The sequence below is a fragment of the Columba livia genome, chromosome 8 (assembly GCF_036013475.1).
Source record: "Columba livia isolate bColLiv1 breed racing homer chromosome 8, bColLiv1.pat.W.v2, whole genome shotgun sequence".
NCBI lineage: Eukaryota > Metazoa > Chordata > Aves > Columbiformes > Columbidae > Columba > Columba livia.
In genome coordinates this window covers 7,442,942-7,468,603 of record NC_088609.1, presented here as the reverse complement: position 1 = coordinate 7,468,603, position 25,662 = coordinate 7,442,942, and the positions used below count along the sequence as shown (strand labels likewise).

Here is a 25,662-nt window from a genome sequence, read left to right as displayed (position 1 = left end):
AAAAAATCCCCTGTTCTTAAATTCTTCATTATTTTCGGTTTTCTTACTTTCCTCAAGTGATAAAGGAATACAGAACAAAAGAAAGGAAAAAGGTTGTCACCTAATTACGACTTCACACAAACCTCAGCAAGAATAAAACTAAATACTGAATACATAGGAAACAGCAAAAGCAGAAGCCTATTAAATTTAAAAAAAAATACAGCTTGATGGTTATGGTTTTATGAAGTCTGCATGCTCTCTTAATCTTGCTCTTTCTTCTTGTATCAAGAATGAAAAGATTAAAGAAGTTTAGGACAGTCAGTGTTCAAGATCTTCACGTCTACTACAGATTGTTCCAGTTACATACCTGCGTGCTCTGAAATAGATTCCAAAGATGCTCTGGATCGCTCTGACTCAGACAGTGATTTCCAGTTTTTAGCTGTCTCAGGCCTAAATTTGAAAAATCAAATTGCATGAATCATGGTTACACTGCAGTGTGTTTTTTTTTTTTCTTTTAAAACAGATAAAAATGGAAATACGAGCATCTATAATTATAATACTACATTGATGGTAACATCAACAGTTTGCTTTGTCAACATACTGTGACCTTAGAAAACAGGAATGGGGACAGAGGATTTGGTGAGGCCTGGAATTTCTTTTTTTCAAGACTAATCTAACTTTAGCCTTTTTTGGAGCCAAAAAAATAAATGAAAAACTTTTTTTTTTTCCTTGAATACACTAAAATTGCACCATCTGCTGGAGACAATGAAACACTTAAAAATACACTAGGAAGTGCAGAAGTTGAACTCTCTGCCTTCTAAAACCTAAGATGTAAACCAGATTTAAATCGCAAAGAGGAATAGTTTGCCTCACACATTGTGGCAGGCATGAGTGACCAAAAGAGGAAAAAATTCCTTCAGGTCTGTAATCCACACAACCATTTGCCTCAATTCTTGCACAGTGGAAAATTATTGTTCAGAAAGAATTAGAAAATAGGACCTGCATGGCTGGACAAGACAAAAGGGAGATGCATATGATTACAGGGACAGTACATCTTATCTATTTTGGGTCTGATGAGACCAGCAAATAGGTCAACAGAATACTGCCCCTGTCCAGTGCTTTAAAGAGCAGTCACCAGCTTTCCTTGCACTCTGCTAAAACAGCAGTTTTACCAGTTTCCGAATAATCTCAAGAAGAAATCCCAGTTACCTATGGAGCGGTGGTGCCTTGATCTTCGGTTTTTCAGCAGCAGCTGAGGATGGAGTTTTAATCTGAGGTTTGGCTGTTGGTGATGTCTCCAGATCTTGGCTCAGTTCTTCTTCCGTCTTCTTGATAAACTCATCATACGACTGCATGTGGGAAACAGGCTGTTAGTCTACTAAACCATGACAAAACCTATTACACGAATAAAGAATACACTTGGTTTCTCTGCAAAGCAATCTATTTAACTTCCTAAGGCTCTACAGCTGTGAATGCCAGAAATTTTAATACTTTACTTTCTAAAACAAGTGACATGAGCATCGCTCTTTAATCCAAGCTAAGATACTAATGTGTATAAACATACATAAGCCCCCTGAATGCTGCTAGTAACCCATTAAAGATATAAATTTTAAAAGGCGATGGCATTTTTGCCTCAAAGCTCTGTTCACTATTGAAAACAGTTAAATAGCCAGAGCACAGCCACACTTCTATCACAACAACGTGTCTTTCACAGCTGTTGATACAATATTCTGCTAACAACATCCATACTATAATGATTTATCCAAGGCTAGCAATATTTTACTGCACTGTGTTCCTAACCTCCAGCTGTTTGATCAAACTGGCTTCCTGGGCCTTCAGTCTCTCCTTTTGTCTCTTTTTCTGTTCCTTTTTCAGTTGGTAAACCACAGACTTCCTTTTCCGTAGTTCATCCTTCAGGGCCCTGATCCGTCCTTCAATGTCACTTTGATCAGATGTGGTTTCTGAAAAAGTTTAGTTTTAGACTCTGTAAGCTTGCGCCTCACAAGACAGTTCTATGTAAAGCACTGAACAGTCATTTAGTAAATACAAAACATGGTCCAAGCAAAATATCTATTTAATCCAACATGTTAATCTTAACAGAATAAGACTCTTAAAGTGGGGTTTCAGATTCATAACACTACTATATAACATATGAAAAAGTGTTGCATCTTATTTAATTTAGAAGAGAGGCTCTGATACATAACTCGTTACCAAACTTGTTCACGTCAAACACCATGTTTATGCTGCTACCTCATTAACTGCTTATCATGTCAGCTGTTGCAGAAATTAATTGGTTTTGACATGTTTAAAAATACGACAACTCAAAGATGCATACCAACAATATATCTGGAATATATGTTTACAATCATAATACATGGTTTCAAGTTACAGGGTACATTTCATTGATGAGAATTTCACTTGGATTTGGACTCCAAAAAAAACTTTAGGTTTCTGGCCCATTTAGATTTCCTGCCACCTTGACTAAATCAATCTATGGAATGGAGAACTGACTGGTCAACAGCTGGGAGGAAAGTCACTTTGAACAATGCAGAGACCTTCACAGTTGCCAGGCCTCAGGATGACAATTTATTCATGGTGAACGGCGGTACTGTTGAGCTTAGACATGTGCTGGGCTACTCCATAATAGCGTATACAAAGATACTTGGTATATCTTTGCTCCAGGTTCAATTTTACAAATCCTCCTATAATGCCATTATTGACTGTAACTGTTTTCCACCTGAACATTTTTTTTTCTTAATCATTATCCTTAGTAATTTTAATGAGATCTCCTCAATTTCTCTCTATGCATCCCCAGAACTCCCTGCAACCTGGTCTTCAGTCCTTCTGAGGATATTCTGCCCTCTTTTCCCTTGGGACATTGTAATAATCTCTGTGTCTCTCAGATTCATAGAGTCTACCTCAGTTTCTCATTACTTATTCTTTTCTGCCTGCTCAATTATGTCCACTTGTTTCTTGTTTTAAATGTATGCCAACATAGTGCAAAACAAGATCCTTGTCCCAGATTGGTGCTACCACAATTAAGTATCAAAAACTCTTCAAAATATTTATCTGACATAGTCTTATTGGAGCTTCTCCCTGCAGTTGATGTTCCCCTTCCTCTTCTACAGCAGGAGCTGCAGCTCCTACAAGAAGGATCTTGGCCAGTTTGCTTTTCTAATGCTTAATATTCCCTATAACGCTTTCTGGACCAAAAGGCTTGGATGCTCATAAACACCAATTGCTTTAGTGAACATTCTCGAGAGTAAGTCCCTAGTATTATTTGGCCAGCTAGTAGGAACAGCTGCACATTTTGCTAATCAATCGCATTTCTCAAGACGACAAACCACCATTAATGAAAGATTTCATCATCAGCAACAGCCAGTAAATACAATCAAGGTACTGTATTCTTCTTCCATTAACAACTGCTGTTAACCATTTAGAGAATCAAAGTAAAAAAAAAGGACAACAACAACAGCACTAAAAGAATGGAATCTCACTTGCTAATCAGTACTTTATGATGCCACTATAATTAACAACTCCTCCCAAATAGTAAGTGACCACTACGTAATTATGGCTTTTCTTGATCAACTCATAAGGGAAAGATCTGCACATGCTTTCATCTTTGATGACCTTGTCTACGTATGACATAGCGATGACTTCATTACTACTCAGCAGCTTGGAAGATCTGTCTCTTGACAATGGAATGACTTATTGTGAAATCAGCACCATCCTGACTGGCCTCCCACCTCTTATAAAATTTATTTTCATGACGACTGTTGCCTGATCTACTTTTCATAATGGCTTTCTTATGTGGTTGCTCAGTCAGAACTTGAAAATAACTTTATCAAGTTGCTGAATGCTTCACCGTGTTGCAAACTTCTCTCTAGACAGAATCCAAATACAAATTACTCAGTGCAAATATGTAGGTGTTAAATATTCATTTCTCTACCCAGCAGGAGAACAGCTGCCTCAAAATTACTGTATTTCTATTGGACATGCTTATATATTAACCAAAAAACCCACAATGTAACAGATTATTAAGCTCTCTGCATCAAGTGCCATGAAGACTAAATATGTACACGTGCCAGCAAATTATCCATCTATCACCACCACCAACCAGTACATACAATAGAACCACAAAGTTCTTTTTCCACTCAAGACTCATTGATCGTTTAGGGTATATAGAACAAACAAACAAAACCCACATACAAACAAGCAGGAAAATGCTAAAAGATATTTTACAATGCTATAACAATGGCACTGTGGAATACGAGACATTTTAGAGACAGACAAAACAGACTTCACAGCTTAACGGAGCTGATGCTGGTGACCCACTGCATGGTGGCTCAGGAAGGCCTGCAATCCACACGACTAACAGGCTTCAAGAGCACAGCAGGGAAAGGACCCCTCAGTACCCGTTCACTTTTCATATTCTCTCATTCAGCATTTACTGGTGGCCAGCTTGGATACTGGATACAAAATTATAAAAAGTCCATATAGTAGATCTTGTGTTTTATCGCTCAAAATGGAGCCTTAGGCCCTATTTTACTGCACACAGTTCCAACCCTCCTCCAAAAATAAGAACTTATGTCCTCAATCATCTCTTTATTCTGCATGCGCCAGCACAGGTCCAATGGGCTTGCTCGTCCTGCCCTGATACCAGAGCTGTCCTGCTCCTGGAGCCAGGATGTGTTCAGAAGGATGATCATGTTTGTGTGCTGCTGAACCATATTCTGCTTTCTTACAACAGGAGGGGTGGCTGGAGCAGTGCCACCTCTTAAAAGCACAGCTAACCTTAGTATTTCTAAATGCTAGGACCACCGTAACTATTGGCTCTTATCTTCTGCATACCTGTTTGCAGGAAGCTGTGTTTCTTTCTAAAAGAAGAGATAATACAGAGAATACACAGACCTTCTTACGTTGAACACTTCAGCTTAAGAAAGTCTGAAACTACATAATGGGAAAATACTCCCACAAAACCCTTGGCAATTTCCAGGAATTTCTGTCTGCCTCCTCACATCTATGTCTGCATTTTTAATTTACTTGTTAAAAGCAAAAGCTTTGAAAAAAGCAATTTAAACCCAAGCAGATATTACACTTACCTGACTGTGTCACAGATAAAGATTCATCAGACCAGTTGTAAGATATCTGATGAGACTTCACAGGTGAACGAAGCTGTCCTCCAGTTCGGTGGCTGCCTTTGCTGGAATCTTGCTTTGATACAGATATGCTGCTTTTGGGAAGAGACTTTGGGAGAAGAAAAGGTCAAATAAGTAATTCCTTGTAAAGCTCAGTTTGAAAGTAGGAGATCATTGTCATCAGGAACTGGTTACATGGAAAGAAGAGCACAACTAGAGAACTCCTCATAAGCAATGGTCGCTATCCAGCTATCTTAAGAAGAATTTCATCTTAGTCTGCCAGACGATAAAAGAAAAATACCAAGAGCAGTAATAACTGACTGTTTACTTCGAGTTTCGATTTCGGCAAACCTGCTTAGACTACACTATGTAACCAAGAGTATTCACCTAAGTGAACTGACATGGTTCTGACTCATAGGTGTTCAATACAGTTTATGTAATCTTATTTGGTAACAAACACAGCCATACCAACACAAACTAAATATATCTGGGACACCAAAACAAGCATTTCATGTCAGGGGTGCAAGGTGCAATCCTAAACCAGTAAAACAACTGAGCACTATTTCTCTGTAGCCAGGCAAAAGATTTTTAAAAGCAAATATTCTTCCAAAATGCTCTTACTGTTGCAACATTTCATAGACCATGAACACAATCTCTAGCATGTATTAGACATTTTACCTCACTACCTTCTCAGCAAACTTTCCAATAAAGTATTTGTAACAAGCCTAGATGAGCAGCTCTTTTACCCCACAGACACTGTGTTTTCTGTCTCACTGAGCACAGGACAAAGTTATCAGGATGAAACTCATAAAAATTACCAACCAAGTAGAAATAACAGTTGGAACAGAACAATAAGCAGAATTAGCTTGGAAGCAGACATAATCTGAAACCAAAAGGTTTGTGCACGACGTTACAGCTCTGCTTCTTCATCCTATAGCTATACTTTGGGATACATTACTTGCAAGTAAAGCAACGCGGAAAACAGAGCATAGTTTCCATGGCCTCAAAGAATTTCTACAATGGTAACGAGCCAGCCTACAGCTAATTCACACTGGTAAACTGGGTCAGTGTTCCACCACTTCATACTGCATACCTACGTGAATACGCAAAACATTTTGCAAGATTAGCCACAAGTTTAAAAATACCTAAACTCTGTACTGAAGGAATATTTCCTGAAGACTTCAATGAACATATCTGATCGCAACGTTTATTCACAGTAATGTAAAATGGTGTTGCAAACACAGAGAACAGTTTATAATCTCTGCTTGGACAACTGGGATGGCTATATTTACTACTTGTCTGGTAGCCTTTCACAAGTGTAAGAATATATACAGAATAAAAATCTCACTCACAAGTTTGCCAGGGGGGGTAGAGGACTTGAAGTCTTCAGAATAAACCATTTCTTCATTAATTGTACTCTGATCTGGGCTTTCTGGCCGTTCATGGCCCATAGTCTCTGATGGTACCAACTCAGCAGGCAGACTGCCAAGATCTTCTTGGATAGAGCTTTCACTGTTCAGATGAGAGCAAGAAGGCACTGGAGACTCTCCTTCACTAGCTGTTTCTGAGATCAAATAATGAGAGAAAAAAACAAAGTGCCTAAGAACTTGCACTGACTTCTATGCCTTCAGAAATACTGCTGCCTGCACATAGAGTAGCAACTGCTACAAATACATGTCAAATTGGTAAGTGCTGTTGCACTCACCTAGTACATTTACCAGAGAATTGTGATTTAATACCGTCAAACATTTTTAGTGATTGTTGAATGTCTAAAATAAAGAGGTTTTCAGTATATTCTAACATTTTCCAGACAACACACTCCAGAAAGATTATTAGGGAAACCTGTCCTTCCAGTTGACCATACCCCAGCAAGAGTCACCATTAGTCTGAAGAAGTCACAGAGGAGCATATAATCTGCAAGCCCGATCTCAAATTTAGAATTGATTGCTTCCTTTACAGTAGCTGCAGAAAACATTTTAATGTTATGATATCATCATGAGTCTCTCCACCGGCAACAAGTAAAATAATAAGTTGGCTTTTCAGTATTCCTGTTTACTAAATTCCGCAGGAGTCACAGCATTACTGAAGCAGCCATGGAGAACTGCTCAACATTTGAGCAAAGGCTGGGGAGAGGCACTCCTGAAGCAAAGCCACACTCCAATGCTTACCGGTGGATACAATCTATAGAAAACAAGTATATTTTCTTATCTGTAGATGAGAGTTCAGCATTCATGCTGAATTTTGTTCATTAGAACTTACTGACTCATACACATATCATCTTTAGAATGTCCTATAATGCGTAAAGTCCACATGACTGTTTTCAGTAACAAGCGTAATAGTGCGTAATTCTGAATTCCCTTTGCACGTTCAAAGGACATTCTTGCCTGCTTACAGCTAAGTGGGGAAAAAAAGAAAAACTGATCATTTCTAGAACAATCCCCGAAGTTTCATTATTTTCTTCCACTGCAATCCAGTTCTCTGTGCTTCATGCTGAAAGTATGGTCAACCTAAGACAGCATAACAAAGCTGTCGCTCCCAAAATCCGTGTATTTTTCTTCCCAATAGCATCTCTTATACTAATTACATCCTGGCCCACGAGCACAGTTGCAGATTTCAAACAATTATACTGCATTAATAACAGACAGAAGAAAAAAAAAGCCTTCAATTTTTTGAAAACAGTCAAGGGGAAAATGGTCCCTGCTAAGAGCCACCTTAACAAACAGTGGTAAGGCCAACAGCATAGACACTCACACAGCACTACAGTGGGTTTAATGGACTAAATGGTTTTAGTGGAGTAAGTCTGGAGGATGATCAGCAAAGATCATGCCACATTGAAAGACTTCCCCCCACTTCCTATTACCTTTGGGCTCTGTTCTCTGATCCCCCACGTCCTTCTTGGCTATTTTGGTTTTGAGCAGCTCTTTGTCCCAGGCAGCCAGAGCCTGCTTTTCTATCCGCCGCACTTCTGCTTCCTCTGCATCCAGGCGGCGCTTCCACTCCAACAGCTCTTCAGCATGTTGTCGACGCTGCATCAGCTTCTGCTCTCGCTTAGTTAGGAACCTGACGGACAGAGCAGAAGACAATGGGAAAACAGCCAACCACACCAAAAGGTCCCGATACCCAGGTGTTTATTGCCACAATTCCCAGGATTTTAGATGTTCACATTGTTTTCTGGGATAATATCCACACTAAGTACTATCTCCTAGACTATTCTGATGTGCTGCTGAAAAAAAAAATTGCAAGTAGACACGAGTTTTTTTCTTTGCAGTGAGTAAGGTCTATAACATACTGTAAAAACCCTGCTTACATGTTAAAGATCTTCAAAATCATTCAAGTGCTACTAACTATTCACTAAAACAAACAGGATAAGTTCCCAATTTCAGGACATGAAAAGTACCCGTGGTATTAAACTGGAACCCTCAAGAAAGCAGTGACTGTCTGAAAAATGAATGTTTCTTTTTGCTAATCCAAATGACAGAAAAATTGTAGCTCCAGTTGCCCCACAGTTCCTTCCTAATACATAATTATAAGAGAAGGTAATTCTTTATTGATAACTCTCCCGAATTACTGGAGCTTTTATCCTTCTTCCTTTAAGTATCATCTCTATGGATTGGCACACTTGGACTGTTAATTGTGAGCTGACAGCATCAAGAAAATAAAGATGCAGAACTGTTTTCTCCCAGATACTAACACATCTGGTTGCTGCTTAAGAAAATATAAAAGTAAAGCTCACGCTGAAACTTAGCAGATATTTTCTTTCTGACAAAATTTCTTAGGTGATCCACAAAACCTCAGAAATGGGGAAATTCTTACAGAACTTCATAGGTATGAATAGATCCGTCTGCATATACTAGTTCTCTTTGCCAGCTCTTGAACACAGTATCTCTGGTCTTATTTCTAAATATTGAAGTAACTAAGACCCAAGCATTTAACCCTTACTACAGTAAATGGAAGCAAGTTCAGCATCAGTTGCACACACTTCCTCTGACATGCCAAGTCTAGACAAGAGTGTACATCAATCCATTCATCTCCTACACTGACATTTTTAAGTTGTCACAGAATCACTCTGCAGAAAATACATCATTTTCCAGCAAGAGTTCATCATTGGTACGGAAGGTGTGGTGCCTAGAAAGGCACTCTCCAAAGACTTGTGATATTTTGCTTTGCAAATGCCTTTGTAATCTGTAATTTTCAAGCCATTCAGAACACTTAACATCAATTTTTTTTAAGCTGCAAAGCAGATAATTATTTCATTTGTGCGTTTTAATCTCTCAGGTTTCAAAAACTTATTTACAGAGACTGGAATGACCAGCTGGCTAATCTGCAGGTCTCGCCTGCTGAGGTGCATTTCTTGTTTGCTCACCTAGTGTTCATTCTGTTCCCTGGAAAAGTGAGCTGGCAGTTGATCAGAAAGGTTAAGATTCAGATAAGTCCTTCTCTAAGACAGATTCAGATAAGGTGGACAAGTTATGGTGTGAAGATAAAAGTTTCAGAAGCCCGTAAGACATGCCCACAAACTTCTTCCCTATGGTCAAAACAAAAGCAGGTGAAAAACAGAAGGACCTCAGAGTCTCTGGAACATCTGCCACCTTCAAGCTGACAGATTCCGTGATTTTGTGCATTACTTTATCACTTCCTATAGACAAACATCAAATATCATCTACTCTTGGGCAAAAGTGACAGATGAACGTCATTAGGAAACCGGACTATGAACAGTAATTGTATTACAAACAAGACATGGACACACTTAGGTCGTGTCTTTTGCCAGCACTATCAGATTTATCAACTCTTATGTTCAGATCTGCATCAGTTCCCATTAGTCTGGCAGATCATGTATTTGGAACTCATTATGGAGGTCGTTATTACAATGATCTCAATGCAAAAGGCGACTTTTTCTTCTTCCTTCACCTGCTGTTTGATTTCATGAGAATGTCTGGATCTTCACAGTTTACTGGATCTTGAGGGAGGCAAAATGCAGGAGAAAGACTGTACTAAATAATTCAAAAAACCAGGACTCCTCGAAAGCAGATGTCAAATGAATTAACCCAAAAGACCACAAACAGGAGAAGAATTAAGTAAGTGACAATGAAACTAATCACTGTACCAAGACTACTTAATAAGAAAGATAACTCAAAAGAAGTGATGAAAGAGGAAGAGGGTTCCAACATTCTGCCTCTAGGGAGAGGAGGATTAAAGCAGCATGGCTAAAGATGCAGACCCTTTTATAACCCTGGGGTTTAAAAGGTCAGAGCCACAAGGTAGCACACATGCTGCCTTCATTTTTACTACAGTCTAAAGGGTTCCAGTTGCAACACCAAGGGTACAGATTTATTCTCAAAAGCAGGGGCAACTTCACAGAAAATAAAAATGCAAAACCACATCTGGCACCTATGAAGCTGGAAATATGGGAAAGGAAAGAGGAAACAGCAGCACTCAGATTCCACTAGAGTGATTTCAAATTTTAGTTATTTCTCTGGTGCTAACACCATGCACTTTATCCATTCATTTCAAATATTAACCCGGGAGCGTTAACCTGGTGCTCTAACCTGTACTTGTACATCAAGGTATACTGATTTTAAGCCCAAAATAAGACAGTTTCAGCAGCTATTCTGAAGTAGTGACCAGACAGCGGGAACAAAGTGAACTGGCTGTCTGCCACTCAGCATACAGTGGGAATAAGAGATTAGAATCACAGAATGGTTTGGGTTGGAAGGGACCTTAAAGATCATCTAGTCCAACCTCCCTGCCATGGGCAGGGACACCTTCCACTAGACCAGGTTGCTCAAAACCCCATCCAGCCTGGACTAAAACGCTTCCAGGGATGGGGCATCTACAGCTTCTCTAGGCCTAGTGTTCTAGTGCCTCACCACCCCCATTGTAAACAATTTCCTCCTTATATTTAATCTAGATCTACCCTCTCTTAGTCTAAAACTGTTACCCCCTATCCTATTAGTACAGGCCCTGGTAAAATGTCTCTCTCCATTTTTCTTATAAGCCCACTTTATATATCGAAAAGCTGCTATAAGGCCTCCCTGTTATCTTCTCCAGGCAGAACAGCCTCACTCTTTCAGCTTTCCTTCACAGCAGAGCTGTTCCAGCCCTCTGATAATGTTTGTGGTCCTCCTCTGGACCCACTCCAACAGGTCCATGTCCTTCTTGTACTGGGGACCCCAGAGCTGGATGCAGCACTGCAGGTGGGGTCTCACCAGAGCAGAGAGGCAGAATTACCTCCCTCAGTCTGCTGGCCACGCTTCTTTTGATGCAGCCCAGGGTACAGCTGGCTTCCCACGCTGCGACATTGCCAGCCCATGTATGATTTTTGGTCCAACGGCATCGTGAAGTCCTTCTCTGCAGGGCTGCTCTCAATCCATTCATCTCTCAGTCTATATGGATACCCGGGGTTGCCCTGACCCAGGTGCAGGACCTTGCACTTGGCCTTGTTGACCTTCAAGAGGTTCACACTGGCCCAACTCCTCCAGCCTGTCCAGGTCCCTCTGTATGTCCTTCCTTCCCTCTAGCAAATCAACTGCACCTCTCAGATTGGTGTCATCCGCAAACTTGCTGAGGGTGCACCCCATCCCACTATGTCATTAACAAAGATCCGGAAATGGTGAGGAAACAGTCAATAAAGTTCACTGATGAAGAACCTCTTGACTTTCTAGGGCTGAACAGAGCATGCTCTATCAAAGAGTCCATCACTTGAGAAAGATACAGTTACCTGACCAATTGGTTGTAGATATACAGCTGGAATTTGGGGTGGAGGTTGGGAAAACAGACACTGAGAGAAGCCCAGTGGTGAGACGTAAAGACAGAGAAGAAGTAGTGAACAGGAGAGCAGTGTCTACAAAATAAGGAGGAAGAGTTTAAAACTAAGAGAGCAAAAAAGGCAGAAAGAACGAGAAAAGGATAGCATCTAGCAAAGAACTTTAAAATTATTTGCATTTAACATTGTATAGTTATTACCCAACATATGAAGTAGAAAAACTATACACTGTTATGCAGAAGAATTATGCATTAGAATTATAACATTCCACTTTCTGTTAATTAAAGGCAAGCTGCTTTCACACTGCTATATTTTTCTTTAAATTTTGAAAGGCGTTTTACTACTTTGATGCAGACTTCCACATGCACCAGTTAACAATTCTCAACCTGATCTTTTTGCAACTCCTGTTATTCTAACCATCAATACAGTATATTATTAGCATTACATAGCATGCTGGGTTTGCAATATGTACAACTCCCCTAGCCTGAAACTTTGAACACATTTTCATTCACCTGGAGAACCCTCAGTAAAAGTACTTCTCCAAAGGTAAGCACCAGTGAAAGGCCAAAAAAATGAGATTGAATAATGTATTTTTAAAACACGAGCAATTCCAGGAGAAGTCTGAGATATACCTGTCATTCAAGTTCTAGCTGCTACTTTGGTTTGGGTGGGTTTTTTTGCAATAAAGTGCAGACTTGGTCTCAGAATACTCACATATTGTCTCTTTCATTTGAAGTATTAACTGCAGAAAGATAATGCCTATTGTTAAAAAAATCTAGATAAACTTACAGCTGTGTGCTTAAAATGGTATTTCCTAATGAATTACCATTTTAAGCTAATTCCTAAGGAATTATCATATTTATAGAGAAATACCATGCTCCCTATAGCTCTATCAACTACAATGCAAGCTAAGAAGTACACTAAGGAAAAGCAAAAGAAAAAGAGCATTTAATCAGTTTTTCTATTGCACAGATTATCATTAAAGTTGCACATGCAAGGAAAGCAAGGGGAAAGTGGTTAATTCTCTTTGACAGAGCATGCTCCTGTTCACATGCAGCCTACGCAGACTCATCAATTAAAAATAAAACAGAAGTACTCTTTCATTCTCCTTTTAGCAGAAGAGAAATATTAAAGCTGCCTCATAAGTCAGGAAGCCAAAGGATTTCCACCTTGCTCTGGAGTACAGCAAATCCAGCACAGCTTTCCCAGCTCCTTCCTCTCGTTCCTTTTGTACTTGTCATTCAGCTTCTTTCCTTTTGCCATTTCACAACCTGATTGATTCCCTTCTGACAGCAGCTTCCTATCATTTCACTCCTAACCAAACATCTTACTCTATTATGTTAATAATATTCTTATGTGTTTTACACATAAGGACATTAAAAAAAAAAAGACACCAAGTCAGCACTGTTTTTCAATCATTAAGCAATGCTACCACTATCAAAATGTCTGCAAAAGGTGTGTAAAAGCTGTACAACTAGGGAGATCGAGTTCTAGAGAATCATTTCTGTTTACACAAAATCCTTCTTCCTTTGAACATATAAGGCAATCCAAGACAAAACCATAAAAACAAAAATACACAGCCACATGCATTATTTTGCACAATTTCCACTCATTTCTCCTAAAAGCAATTGTTTCAGCTCAAATCCTGCTCTTCATCTTTTTGAAAAATATTCTCCAGTTGAGCCACTTTTTGGACTGACAATTAATATATCTTTAAGCGTAGAACATACTATCACTACTGCCCCTTGTAACACTAAGAACAATTAATTATTAAGGTGTAATTCTTTCTGCAATCATAAGTGTTGCTTAAAAATGAAGGCATTTTGAAAAAATAGGATTTCAAAACCAAAAACACTACTTGGTAAAAAAGCATAAGGAGTCTTGAATATACTTATAATTCCTTTTAGTATTACTAAAATCTCCACATTCGTAAGCTTTAACTTCCAACCTCAAAACATGCTTTGAGAAAGAGTTTGCTGTTTGTAACAATGGGGTGGTTTTCACGTGACTTGGAATGCCAAGAGTGTAGTTTTGGTAATACGACACTTCAGAAATAATTTGTGATTTTGGCTTTTCAGTTTACTGGATCCTACCAGAAGAGCCTGAATAAAACAGCAATCAATTCAGGCTAGAACATAAAGACCACGTAACTAGAACATGGTTTTGTTTTTTTCCTACTTACACCAAATCCTCACTTACTCCTACCATCTTTTATCTTCATCACATACAAATACATGCGAGTGTGGGAAATGCGCTTCCCAAGTGATTGCAAGCAAATTGGGTGCTAAAAAGTTCCGGCCAGCTTGCCTTTACAAACGGCAGTGCTTGATTTCTGATGTTATACCAGCTGTGTTAGGAGTCTCAAGAGAAAAAACATTACCAAGATCACCCATACAGACTAAACTATAGCAACCTACTTTGGTTTTAATTTAAAAAAATTTGTTTAGGCAAAGACTACCCCTTGCAATGACTGGCAGAGGCCAGGCTTGTAATGGATCAGTCTCAAATAAGAATTTAAGGCTTCAAACTAACAAGCACATGCTTGTAAGGCATTTGGGATATTTAGTACAGACAAAGTAATTCCTATACTGAACAGATACAGAAATGATTTTTGATTCAAAAGAATTTAACAGGGGAAATCAACAGATTCAGGCTCAGTTTTCAGGGCCAGGAACTGCATGTATACTTCATTTCCTCTGAAGACTAACAATGGCTTTCCACATTTTTCCAACCTGTGGACCACACAGGAGAAAAAGAAAGGTCTTCTTATAATAACTACCTGTCTGCTCAGTCACACATACAACACCTCCATTAATTAAGAATATACTTAAGAATTCATCCTAGCTGATTTTAATGCAATTAGAACTGAAATTCAGCAGCTGGATAATAAGGTAGAAATTACATGCCCAAAAAGCTCAATGACTTTCTGTGAGCCAGAATTCAAACTCAGCTACCAGGTTTTGCCTAGACTACTGTAATTTATAACTTCTGCTTCAATGTAAGAGGAAAAATTGGTACTGTAATTCCAGAGTCTCACTCCCTGTATTTTTTCCCTACAAAATACAGGCACCACTTGGACCATTTGCCTTCAGGTCTCTCATTGCACGAGGAGCTCTGACAAGATGTATCATCAAGCTGGAGCCCATTCATATTCCTTGTATGTACAAACATCAAGATATCTTAAATTGATGTGCGTTTACTGACCCTATCAAGTACAAGAAACATAAAACCCAATCTCCTACGACAAAACCTTGGCTGCACCATCTGGCAGCTAACATTGTTTGAATCTCAGTATTCATGCAAGAACTGTAGCCTTTAAAATATTATATTTAAAGATTAATATAGTTCCATTAATGCTTCTATTCAGCTACTTTTCAGGCAACTCAGATCCAAGTGCATGTGATATCAACACCTCTAATTTTTCTGACAACCATTGTTAGTGCAGATACTGGCTAATCCTATTCGTTCTACTAAAATAGTAAATTTTTGTGTAATGAAAAAGAAAATTAGTTACTTTTCATCCATTCTGCTGCGCATTTTTTTAAGTTTCTGCATAATGCTACTAGTCTCACTGCTGGAGATTGAGATTGGGGAAGGGCTGCGTGTTTCTGCATCAGTTGGAAGCGGGCTAGAGCCATTGCTCTGCTTGATGTCATCTTCACTGTGAAGTTCCTGCAATAAAGTGTTTTAAAAAAGATCAACACCGAAAGTTCAAAAAGTTACTCTACCATGTTTTAAAAAATTGTGTTAATTTAGCTTACTCCTCCCCAGAATAAAACAAATACTACTACAGATAAGTTTGTCTACCTGCAGATTTAATTTCATTTTCCAATTTTATTTTTGACACAAAGTTTTTTTAGTACACCCTTTTTCTCCATAATTTAATTCTCCCCTAACTGTACCTAGAACAAAAAAACACATTAGAATTCAGTTACCCAAACACAAACCAAATCCTTTCTACACTATTATTAAACTTGTGTCTCCTTAGAATTTTGTAAGGAGGCAGACAATTATCAAAACTCCATTTTGCTGTCTTGTAAGGCAGATGCAAGAAATTTAGTGTAATGTCACTAAAACACAAGGCAGCAAGTTTGGGTTTAGTGCTTATGTTTAGTATTTTGTGATCTGATAAATAATCAAAGTCAGAGGCTGAGAGATCTATTTGTAACTTCTCCAAATGCATTTCCTTAAACAATGCTTTAAAGAAAGTAAACATAAAATTGCTGAGATAAAGAGGATAAGACTGAGGCAAACAAAACCTTCAAGTAATAGATCCATTCTAGTGGCTTTCCATTCCTATAAGCACTGAAGTCAAATCCCAGCTGCACTCCAGCTTCTGAACTGAACACTTACCAGCTTGTTTTCTCCTGCAGACTTCAGTTTTTCCTGTAGTTTCATTGTAGTCTGACGGATTCGCTCGATTTCCACCTGCTGTTTAAGGATCAGCTGTCTCTCCTTCCGAGCAGCCTTGTTAGCCTCTTGAAGACGTTTAATTTCTGCCTTTTGGGGATAAAAGATGAGACATAAGAACTGTGACAGACAGCTCTCAAGAACACGCTTTAAAGCTGCCACATTGTTCATGGTACGGGTTTAAAATGACCTAAATCGCATGATGAAGTCACTAGCTTGGACTTCAGCAACAAAGAACAGACGATCAATTAATGCATCTACATCTCAACCAGTGAGATCACTGATACAGAAGGACTCTTTTAAACAATCTGTTAAATACTACTGAAATGCAAATAAAACTTCTTGGTAAGAAATACTGCTAGCTTCATATCCAAAAGTCTAGTATGGGGATTTTTACAGTGTCTGAAACACTCAGTTTTCAACAGAATTTTCCTGGAGGGCACCAGTTACCTTTTCCTGCTGTAATCTCAGCAGCAGACCACGCTGCCTCTTTCGAATAGGAGGCATCTTATCATCCTCTCCCTTGTCTCGCAAGTGCCTGCAAACAGAGTGGAAGAAAGGATTAAGTAAGAAAGAATTGCAAAAGAAGAAGCCTCTCTACAATTGAAAAAAGGTTTTTTAAAAGTTTGCTTTTCCTAACCCGCAGAAGAATATATGCCTGTACTTAATCACTGGCATGCTCTATAGTGGAATATTCTGCAGTGTTTATGCAAAGGCATGCACAGTTAGAAGACCAGTGCAGTAATACAAGGTTTCACATGAATGAGCAGAAGTTCTGCAGAGGTCGCATGCTCACCATTTGAGAAACACTAAAGAAGAGACACTTGGGTCACTACCTCACAGTCCCTTGTCAAATCCAAAATGAAAAGTAGCTGAGAAATAATGCCTGGTGAATAGCGGCACTCTCACACAGAGAGTGACCATGGACAAGTATTATTGATTAAGTCTGGCCACCTCTGTTCAGCAGTGTCACTAAATACTTCAAGTGGCATTCCAAGAGAAAATATATGTTAGGTTAGAAACAAATCACTAAGGGCATGTATCCAGATTCACAAAATTTGGCTTGAGTCAACTAAAATGACCTTACATAGACACGAAGCAAATAAAGTTTTCATTGTCTGACAGTTTTACACATTTTGGAATTAAGAGTAAGGGTTGGGAACTACCTCCTCTCATTGACAAATATTTGATGCTCTACTGTTTCAATGAAATTCTTTTCTATCAAACTGCATTCAATGCAAACGTCAAAGCACACCTACAAACAGGGTTCTGTTCTTTCCAAGTGACAGTAACATTTGTATGGATTACTGATATCAGAAGATGAGTTCAACCACTGAAATTAAGGGAAGGGTAGGATGGAAGCAAAATCTTCCAAAAAAATCTCAAGTAGAAATACAAGAAAATGGTCAGTCAGCAACAGTATATATTCTGAGCTTTTTAGAGCTTACTTTTTCTGGTGTTCCAGCCACGCTAATTCAGCCTTGGTTTTCTCTTTCAGAGCCTTCTCCCGGAGCCGAAGCAGCGAGGACTGATGAGCTGCTCGCATTTCCTCCTCTTTCATATACTGTCTTACCATCTCCATGGTAAATTTAGAGAAACTATCTTGCCCCCCTGAGAATGGCATGCTTAGCTCCTGGAAGGCAAAACAAATTGGGCATGATTTGATAATATGGGAATCCCAAGGCTTTTTTCAATTATGAAGTATCCCTGATACACAGATACACATAAAAACAGACGTAAGAAGGGGAGCTGTTTTTTCTCTGAGCTTTGTGCAGACCAGCTTTTTCTGCCCTAGGCTGTGTGACAGTTTTGGGACATCCCCTCTACGACCAGAGAGATGAAGCATCCTCTTGTATTTTCTAGCTCTGTGTAGGCATAGTAGGAAGACTTATTCCACTGGGTTTTTGTAACCTGCGTCAAAAAATCACTCCTCTTCTCCAAAGCCACCAGAGAATAGGTAGAGGCCTGGATGGACTGTTCCATAAGTCAAGTCATCACACTTGCTCAAGTGACATACAGTACGACTCATACAACTCTATGTTTTGAGACACTCAAAGAACCACAGGGGAAAAACGAACTTTCAAGTTTGCAAACACAACTAAGAATGGTTTACTGTAAGCTCATCAGCTTTGGTTCAGTTAATTTATCTTAACTGTGGCTGTTTCACCTACCTTGATAGATGACAGAGCTGTTTTTTCTGGGGAGACTTCCTCATCAGAATCATCACGATTAACCCGTTTCTTCTCCAAATTATTTCTGCGATGGCTCTCAGAGGGCAGCAAAGACCGAAAAGATTTTTCCTCAATCTCATCTTCTGTCATGGACTCATCGAATTTCAGGGAATACTCTGTTGCAACAGAAGCAGAATCTGAGGGAGAAACCAGGGAAGTGTGTTTACAGTCAAGTATGTATCATGAATGCAGTTTTACTCTGTCTCATCTCAGGAAAGTTGGGGTCAGGAAAGACAAGGAGATAACTACTCTAATGCAAAAAATGTGTGTTTAGAAAAGAGTGACACTGAGTTGGAGGACATAATGAAATACTGTTATCTAGCTTCAAAAGACCTACCAGACTTCTGCACACTACTACAAACACATTTCTGGGGCTGCTGAAATGTTTGGTGTTCAGCGTGCATATTCAGCAAGTGAACATCTGGCTCCAGCTAGCACAGCAAAAAGTAGAGTGGCCCACAGACTCCATCACTCTGATGTGCAGAGTTTCAAAGGTTCCCATCTCACTGTGCCATCCTTCATTACCTTTGAAGAAGCCACAAATTTGCCTGGGGCTCAGCTTTCTTCACACATATTCCCTCCTTTATTTCAGATACTAATTCTGAAACAGCACCTTCCTCCCTCTTTACCACCTTCAGATTCGTCACGTACAAACAGCACAGCTAACCTTTTTCATCTGGCAGTGATAAAATACTATCGCTCGGCAAGGAATCATCTGCAGCGGTAGGAGCCTGCTCTTCAATACTGCTGGTTATCTTTTCACGCCGGGAAAGCTTTTTCTCGTTCTCCTTAGAAGATGGAACTGAAGGACTCTCCTGGCGGCTGCTGGTACTACTGTGTTATCAAGAGATAATTTTTTAAAAAATTAGTTTGCACATTTCAAAATATTTATTTTACGTTACTGCTGTACGTACCGTGACTAAGCTCCCAGCAATAATCGACATGAAGAGGATTTAGTTTTGTTTTTAAAATGCAGCTTGGCTACTTTAAAATTTCAAGCCTCATTGAGTTCCTGACTAGCAGCAGAACTTGTTATTTTTATTCCGCTTTAGAATGCAAGTGATTTGTAGGTGTGCACACATTCTACTTGGCAATGAGTACTGATGATAAACCATCGCAAACATCTCTCCTCACAGTTTTTAAAAACATGAGTGAGATAACGATACTGGTTTAAATTAGAAGAAGAACTACAGAGGACAAAATCATTCTAGTCGGTCAAAATCAGAGAAAGGCTGTGAGAAACTTTATGGGACCTAACTAGATCAGGTTAGTGAATAGGAAACAAAAAACTAAAATCCAGTATTAAACATAGGCAAGATACTAAAAAGTAACACCAGAAATGAACCAAATCTAAGCCTGCAGCAAGCAACACTCCAGCCACTTCATGTAAAACCTCAAGTCAGTACAAAGCAACAGTGAAAAAAAAAAACAGCCAAACAAAAACCAACCTAACGCAATGGCCAGATACACAGAGAACAGGATCGAAAGTAATGCACGTCACAGAGCAAGCAGTTGTACAGGTTCTCAGAACATGCGCTCCAACCTACGTTCTAGTCCATTTCAAAAAGACACAGAGCAAAATAAGAGGGCAAAAAATGTAAACATTTAGGACAGGGAAAAAGACTCAGATAAACAGAGACTTAAAGCGAGTTTTAGGTTACAAAGGTGACACAACAGAAGGACTCAAGTAGGCCACAGCACAGAAACCAGTATAATCTCAGCACAACAATTTCTGAAAGTATTTCATCCAAAGACAAGGCCACATCCAAGTTCTGAATGCCTGCAAGGACAGAGGATCCCTCAGCCTCCCTACAGCCCCATTCCGGTGCTTGACAACTCGCAGGGAGCATTTTTTTCCCCAATGATTTTTCCCTTTCTGCAATGTGTCACCATTGCCCTTTGTCATCTCAGTGTGCACCTCCAAGAAGAGTCAGGCCTCATGTTTCCAAACAACCCACCTTTAAGATACCACAACTAGAACCCTGCCCCCTTTGCCTTCTCCTTTCCTAGGTTGAGTCAGCTCAGTTCCTTCAGCCGCTCTTTTACATCACGTATTCCAGCCTCTTATCCATCTTGGTGGTTCACCACTAGAATTGTGTCAGTATGTTAATTCCTTCTTCTCACTGAGGAGCCCAAAACTGGACACTGTATTCCAGATATAGTCTCACAAGAGCTAAACAGAGGGGAACAACCATTTCCCTTCACCTGCTTGCTAGACCCTTGCTAATTCAACTGAATGAGAAAGCAGATGTGGAAGTCAATTATTGTGAAGTTAAGAAAGAGGAAAGCATCCAGTTAAAACATACGGCACATTCAAAACTGAAGATATTAACACACAACATACTTTTACACTGCAGACCACAGTGTAGTAGGATTTTTAAATAAAGACAAAGCAAATTCTGGTAGGCATGTAAACCTTCAAGCTCTGGGAAATAAGACAGGTTTACCTATTGATCATTTAATACTGACTTTCCCTCTTTACAAAAAATAAATTGAAGGAAATATGTTGATATTCCTTTGTACTTCAGTTCTTATTGATAGCAAAAAAACTCCTGTGTAAGCTAAACTCTTCTCACCTCTGATCATGAACCTTTGATCTTGAGGACTCTGAATAACTATCAAGCATGGGTGAGTATGTCTGTTTTGAATCACTTGTGTCCTCTTTACCTTGTGGTATGGAACCAGACTCACATTTCCTGAGAAAGGAAAGCATTTTGGGTGAATCTGCACTGTCTTAAACCAAAGAGTAGCACAGTTTTCACAAGCTCTCATCAGTTTAAAAGAAGTAGTAACAATTAAGATTTCTGAAAAGATCACGTAAAGCTCAGACTAGTAAATCATCACACAAAACATTTAGAGCATCTTTTTCGACTCTTTTGTATAGAGCTTCACAGAACCAGTTAACATAATCTTTGATGTACACTATTAAGGACATAAAGATGGAATCTAAATTCTTCTTCTTAAATGTTCCCTCATCATGACATCTTAAAATTTTCTTCAAGAATAGGTGAAGCAAAACCTAACAAATCTTACACCCCCCTTCCCAAGATGTGAAACGTTAGACAAAACCTGTTTGTGTCAGTTCGGGCTCTCAGTTGTTTCATGAACTCTGAGTGATGCTGCCGCTGGTGGTCAAACAAGGTGGTGACGGGAGCGGCTGGAGCGCTGACAGTATCCGAGATCGGGGTTCGTGCCAACTCCGTCATCTGAGTACACCAAAAACAAAGGAATACAATGTGCTTATCAGTATCAAAATGTTTTTGAATGAGAAAACGGTCATTCCTGCAGGCAATCTACTGATTTATTGAACAAATGTGTGAGACATGGTTTTGAGATGGTTTGTTATCTATCACATACATATCAATTTTGGTTGTAGGAGGTGCATAAACACATACTCTTTAATTTATACAGAGTGGAATTATTGATGTGAAACTTACAGACACGCAAGGTACTACTTAACATATCGTTCTAACCAATTTACTAAACTCTGATCAGCAGAATGATCCCCATGGAATAAAACATTCCAGACTTACCATTACACTTAATTGAAAAAAAAAAACCAAAACCCTCAACACTCCAGGAACTATGTTTTATTTTTCATTTGAAAGTGCATCTTGCCCAAAGAGCAAGGATTATTATTTCCATTCTAGAGGAAGCAAGAGGTTTAAGCTCCAATGTCATGCAAACAGCCAAGTCTGAAATCGGCAGCATTAAATTAACAGATAGCTATAAATTATCCTTTTTAATGTATGGCAGTCACTGTGTACCCGACTAGAAATCAAACTCCAGAAATCATAGCAGAGAACACTGGTTTTTAGAAGCTTTAGAATGTAATGTTTTTCTTCTTGCTCAAAGGTCTGCCCCTTGCAGAGCACGGAACTCTGGTTGGTTTTGAAGGTAGGAATAAGCTGTATTTCAATAACTTCCAATACACATACTGAGTTTCTCCATTAATTCTTCAATGAACATACACATTAACTGTAATGCATAAACTTTTATAAAAACAAGTGAATGACTTCTTAAAATTGGATTGTCTGTATACATCATCCCCTACTTGATACTTCATTGGTGTGACAGCCACCTCTAAGCAAGCTTGCATAGCATCAAGCTATGTTATCTCTTTTACATAGGATAAACTTCTAACTGAAAGCAACACAGAAAACTAACTCCATTCCTTTATACATAATTACAGCGTACATCCAAAAATATTCCCAGTACATTGATGACCAGCATTTCCATTGCTGCATTCCAGTTAAAATAAATGTTGTCCAAGTGAATATCAGGAGTCACTTTGTGACCACGGATGTAAAAGCTGCGCTAGTAGCCCACCACCACTGACCACGCCATCCCCAGCCTCTCCAATAGCACCTCTTACTCTCACACTTCAAACATTAATACCCCATGCCAAACAAAAGCTGTGTTTGTTTCTTCTACCTTGTTTCTTAATCAGATTCCATAAACTACAGATGTTTGTCTTTATCCAAGATGTCACTGCTTATCAACAACCACTGCACGTATCTGAGATGCCTGAGCTTTTTTGCTCCTTTAAATTACGCTATTCTTGTCTATTCAAAAATGATTTAAATTTCACATATTTAGCAAAGTCCAGAAAAAGTACATTGGTATTATTCTACAATCCCATTACCCATCATAAAAACAGCCTTGTTGAGCACCAACATGTGCATAAGCTGTAAAGAAACAGTTATGTTCACAGTTATCAGCCTTCTGCACTCCATCCCATAACCCTAATCCACAGTCGCTCTGATTGCTAAACTATGAAGACACAAAAGCATTTCTTGGTTACCATGTTTTACGCGTGAAACAGCTGCGACATGTTGGGAACAAGAAATATAACACTGATAAAAGCTCTGTATGCCACAAGAATGAAAAAACACTCAAAAAAGAAAACTTCAAATTATGCACCAAATTAAAAGCTCTGCTGAGGATAATCCCCTCTGCTTTTTTTTTAAAAAAATATTTATTTGTTGATCTCCTACCTTCAAAAGTAAGCAAAATTGCTTTTCTAATTTAGTTTGCATATGAAACAGATACAGGATTAATCCCTGATGGAGTGTAGATCTATGGAATTAAAGATGTTGTGTTCACTATCATCAATCTATCCTAGAAGAACAAAAACTTCTCAACAGTATGTTAACTGGAAGATCGTAAGAACACTCAACAGGGATTTAAGGCTGCCAACTGACTTTTAAGTAACAATGTCAGAAAAGCTCCTTTAAAGTCCTATCATTTGTCATGTTATGAAGGTGAAGAAGTTACACTGAGAATGACACTGAACTGAGAATAACCTAGAGGCAAAAACAAAACTCAAAATAACACTGAAATAAGAACAGCCTTTCCTTTCACTCGGGACCTCACCTCACGGAGCTGATGAGCTGCAGTTTCCGCCTGCTTGGCTGCAGCCTTGCACAGGGTCTCTTGTGCAGCCTCCTGCTGCGACTGGACCAGATGCTGCCGTGACTCTGCATGGACCTACGCAGAAAACACAGCCAGTTCAGCTCTTCACAATTTTCTGGTTATAAGTACAGTTTTATTTCTCAAAATCTGGTCAGAGAAAAGTTTGACATTGGCCCCTAAGAGCTTTTTTTTTAGCTATATTAAACCCCTTCACCATTTCCATATGTTCACAGCCTCAAATTAAGAATACTCATAGGCATGGATTTACTTACAGCATGTTGCCTCTTACACACTCCACATTTTTTGAAGGGCAGCATTACCTGAGCTGCCTTCTGCCTTGCCTCTTCCAGTTGTCTCTGACTTTCTAAAGCTTCTTGTTCAGCCTTGATTTTCAGAAGAGCTAAGTCCCGTTCATGGCGCTGCTGCTGTGCCTACAGATTAGGAAAACAAGTTTGAATCAAGCAAGTTAAATGTAAGGGCCGTTTTTTTCTTAGCCAGTGTCTGCAACTACCTTTGAAAGATCTAGATCTACTCTAGTGGTGGTGCCTCTTCTGCTACAGTAAAATTTTCAGTCTATCGACTGACCCTCTCTCCCTTTCTAAGTAGGTAGACAGCAGACAACGCACATTCCCCATACTCTTCCACCACAGTGCACAAAGAAAGAGGATTTAGGAGACCAACTAATTCAACAAACTAGAACGAGCAATCTTGTCAACATAAGGAAATATCAACCAAAAATATCCTTTTCATGGAATTACACAAATGATCCATCCTGCACAACTACACTTCATGGCACTGGGAGCCAACGTCAAACCCAGTAAGTAATTAAGTTTCTATTTTACTGAAGTACATAAGCAAAGCAGTGATTCCAGCTAATGGTATATTAACAACATATATTCTAGAGTCAACAGTTCCTTGGTGTCAACTTACAGTAAGAAAGATAACAGACATAAATCCTAAAAAATGGACCGTGTTGGGGATGCTCCATCACATCCATTACAATTTCTCTGCATTGCTAACAAAAGCATAACTCACCTAATTTGTTTAATTTTCCTGTAAAATTCAAAAATTAAAAAAAAAAAAAAAAGGAAGGTTAAGACAATGACATATTTTTCCATTACCTTTAGAATCTGAGCCAAAGAAACGCTCTCCTGCTGGGCAAGCGAAATGCCTCGTACTCGTTCTATATCTGTAAGCTGTCGCACAGACTCCTCAATAGCACTAAGGTAGTTCAGCTCCGCTGATAAACGATGCTGAAGCCCCGCAGGTGAGAAGCGCATACAACCTGCAGGAGAAGACTTACTGGTCAACTTCCATATGCTTTAGCACCTCACACCGAAAAAATAAAGAAAAAAAAAAGTATAACTGCTCTGCAATTAGTTTGGTTTTAACAAAAGAACTCACCGCCTGCCGAGGCTGCTCCTGCTACAGACCTACTAGTTCCCAGACTCAAGTCAGTGAGGGGTATGTGAGGCTTCAGCCCTGATGCGGCACTTCCAGAAAAGCCAGCGGGCGACTTGACTTTTTCTGCCGTGTTGCCTATAGAATCAAACTGCGAGATTTTTTGGGAGCCAGGAGATGGGGAAGAAGTTGGTGTCTTGTGGGATCTTCCCTTATCTGAGAAACTGACAGTGAAACGAATAAAAAGGAGTTAATATCCTCCTAAGGCATTTGATAAGACAATAAAGCAAAAACTTAGTTCTTCCATTGATATACACCACGCAAA

At 39.2% G+C, this 25,662-nt stretch overlaps 1 protein-coding gene across 15 annotated transcripts in view; it reads right to left on the bottom strand.

Annotated features, from left to right (window-relative positions):
• Positions 1 to 25,662, bottom strand: part of CEP350 (centrosomal protein 350) — a 76,233-nt gene that overhangs the window by 16,121 nt on the left and 34,450 nt on the right. For 7 of the 15 annotated variants that reach the window (XM_065071785.1, XM_065071786.1, XM_065071784.1 and 4 more), the window contains 19 exons: positions 25,341 to 25,561; positions 25,058 to 25,221; positions 24,209 to 24,367; positions 23,898 to 24,011; positions 21,591 to 21,727; positions 21,098 to 21,217; positions 19,189 to 19,355; positions 18,462 to 18,658; positions 17,739 to 17,923; positions 16,741 to 16,828; positions 16,234 to 16,380; positions 15,395 to 15,552; positions 11,836 to 11,958; positions 7,978 to 8,177; positions 6,470 to 6,681; positions 5,082 to 5,226; positions 1,780 to 1,940; positions 1,189 to 1,328; positions 347 to 429 (listed from right to left, as the gene is read on the bottom strand). In XM_065071785.1, the coding sequence (XP_064927857.1) occupies positions 347 to 429; positions 1,189 to 1,328; positions 1,780 to 1,940; positions 5,082 to 5,226; positions 6,470 to 6,681; positions 7,978 to 8,177; positions 11,836 to 11,958; positions 15,395 to 15,552; positions 16,234 to 16,380; positions 16,741 to 16,828; positions 17,739 to 17,923; positions 18,462 to 18,658; positions 19,189 to 19,355; positions 21,098 to 21,217; positions 21,591 to 21,727; positions 23,898 to 24,011; positions 24,209 to 24,367; positions 25,058 to 25,221; positions 25,341 to 25,561 (2,921 nt within the window). The remainder of the gene's footprint in view (positions 1 to 346; positions 430 to 1,188; positions 1,329 to 1,779; positions 1,941 to 5,081; positions 5,227 to 6,469; positions 6,682 to 7,977; positions 8,178 to 11,835; positions 11,959 to 15,394; positions 15,553 to 16,233; positions 16,381 to 16,740; positions 16,829 to 17,738; positions 17,924 to 18,461; positions 18,659 to 19,188; positions 19,356 to 21,097; positions 21,218 to 21,590; positions 21,728 to 23,897; positions 24,012 to 24,208; positions 24,368 to 25,057; positions 25,222 to 25,340; positions 25,562 to 25,662) is intronic. The other 8 variants (XM_065071791.1, XM_065071794.1, XM_065071789.1 and 5 more) reach the window with 7 other exon arrangements.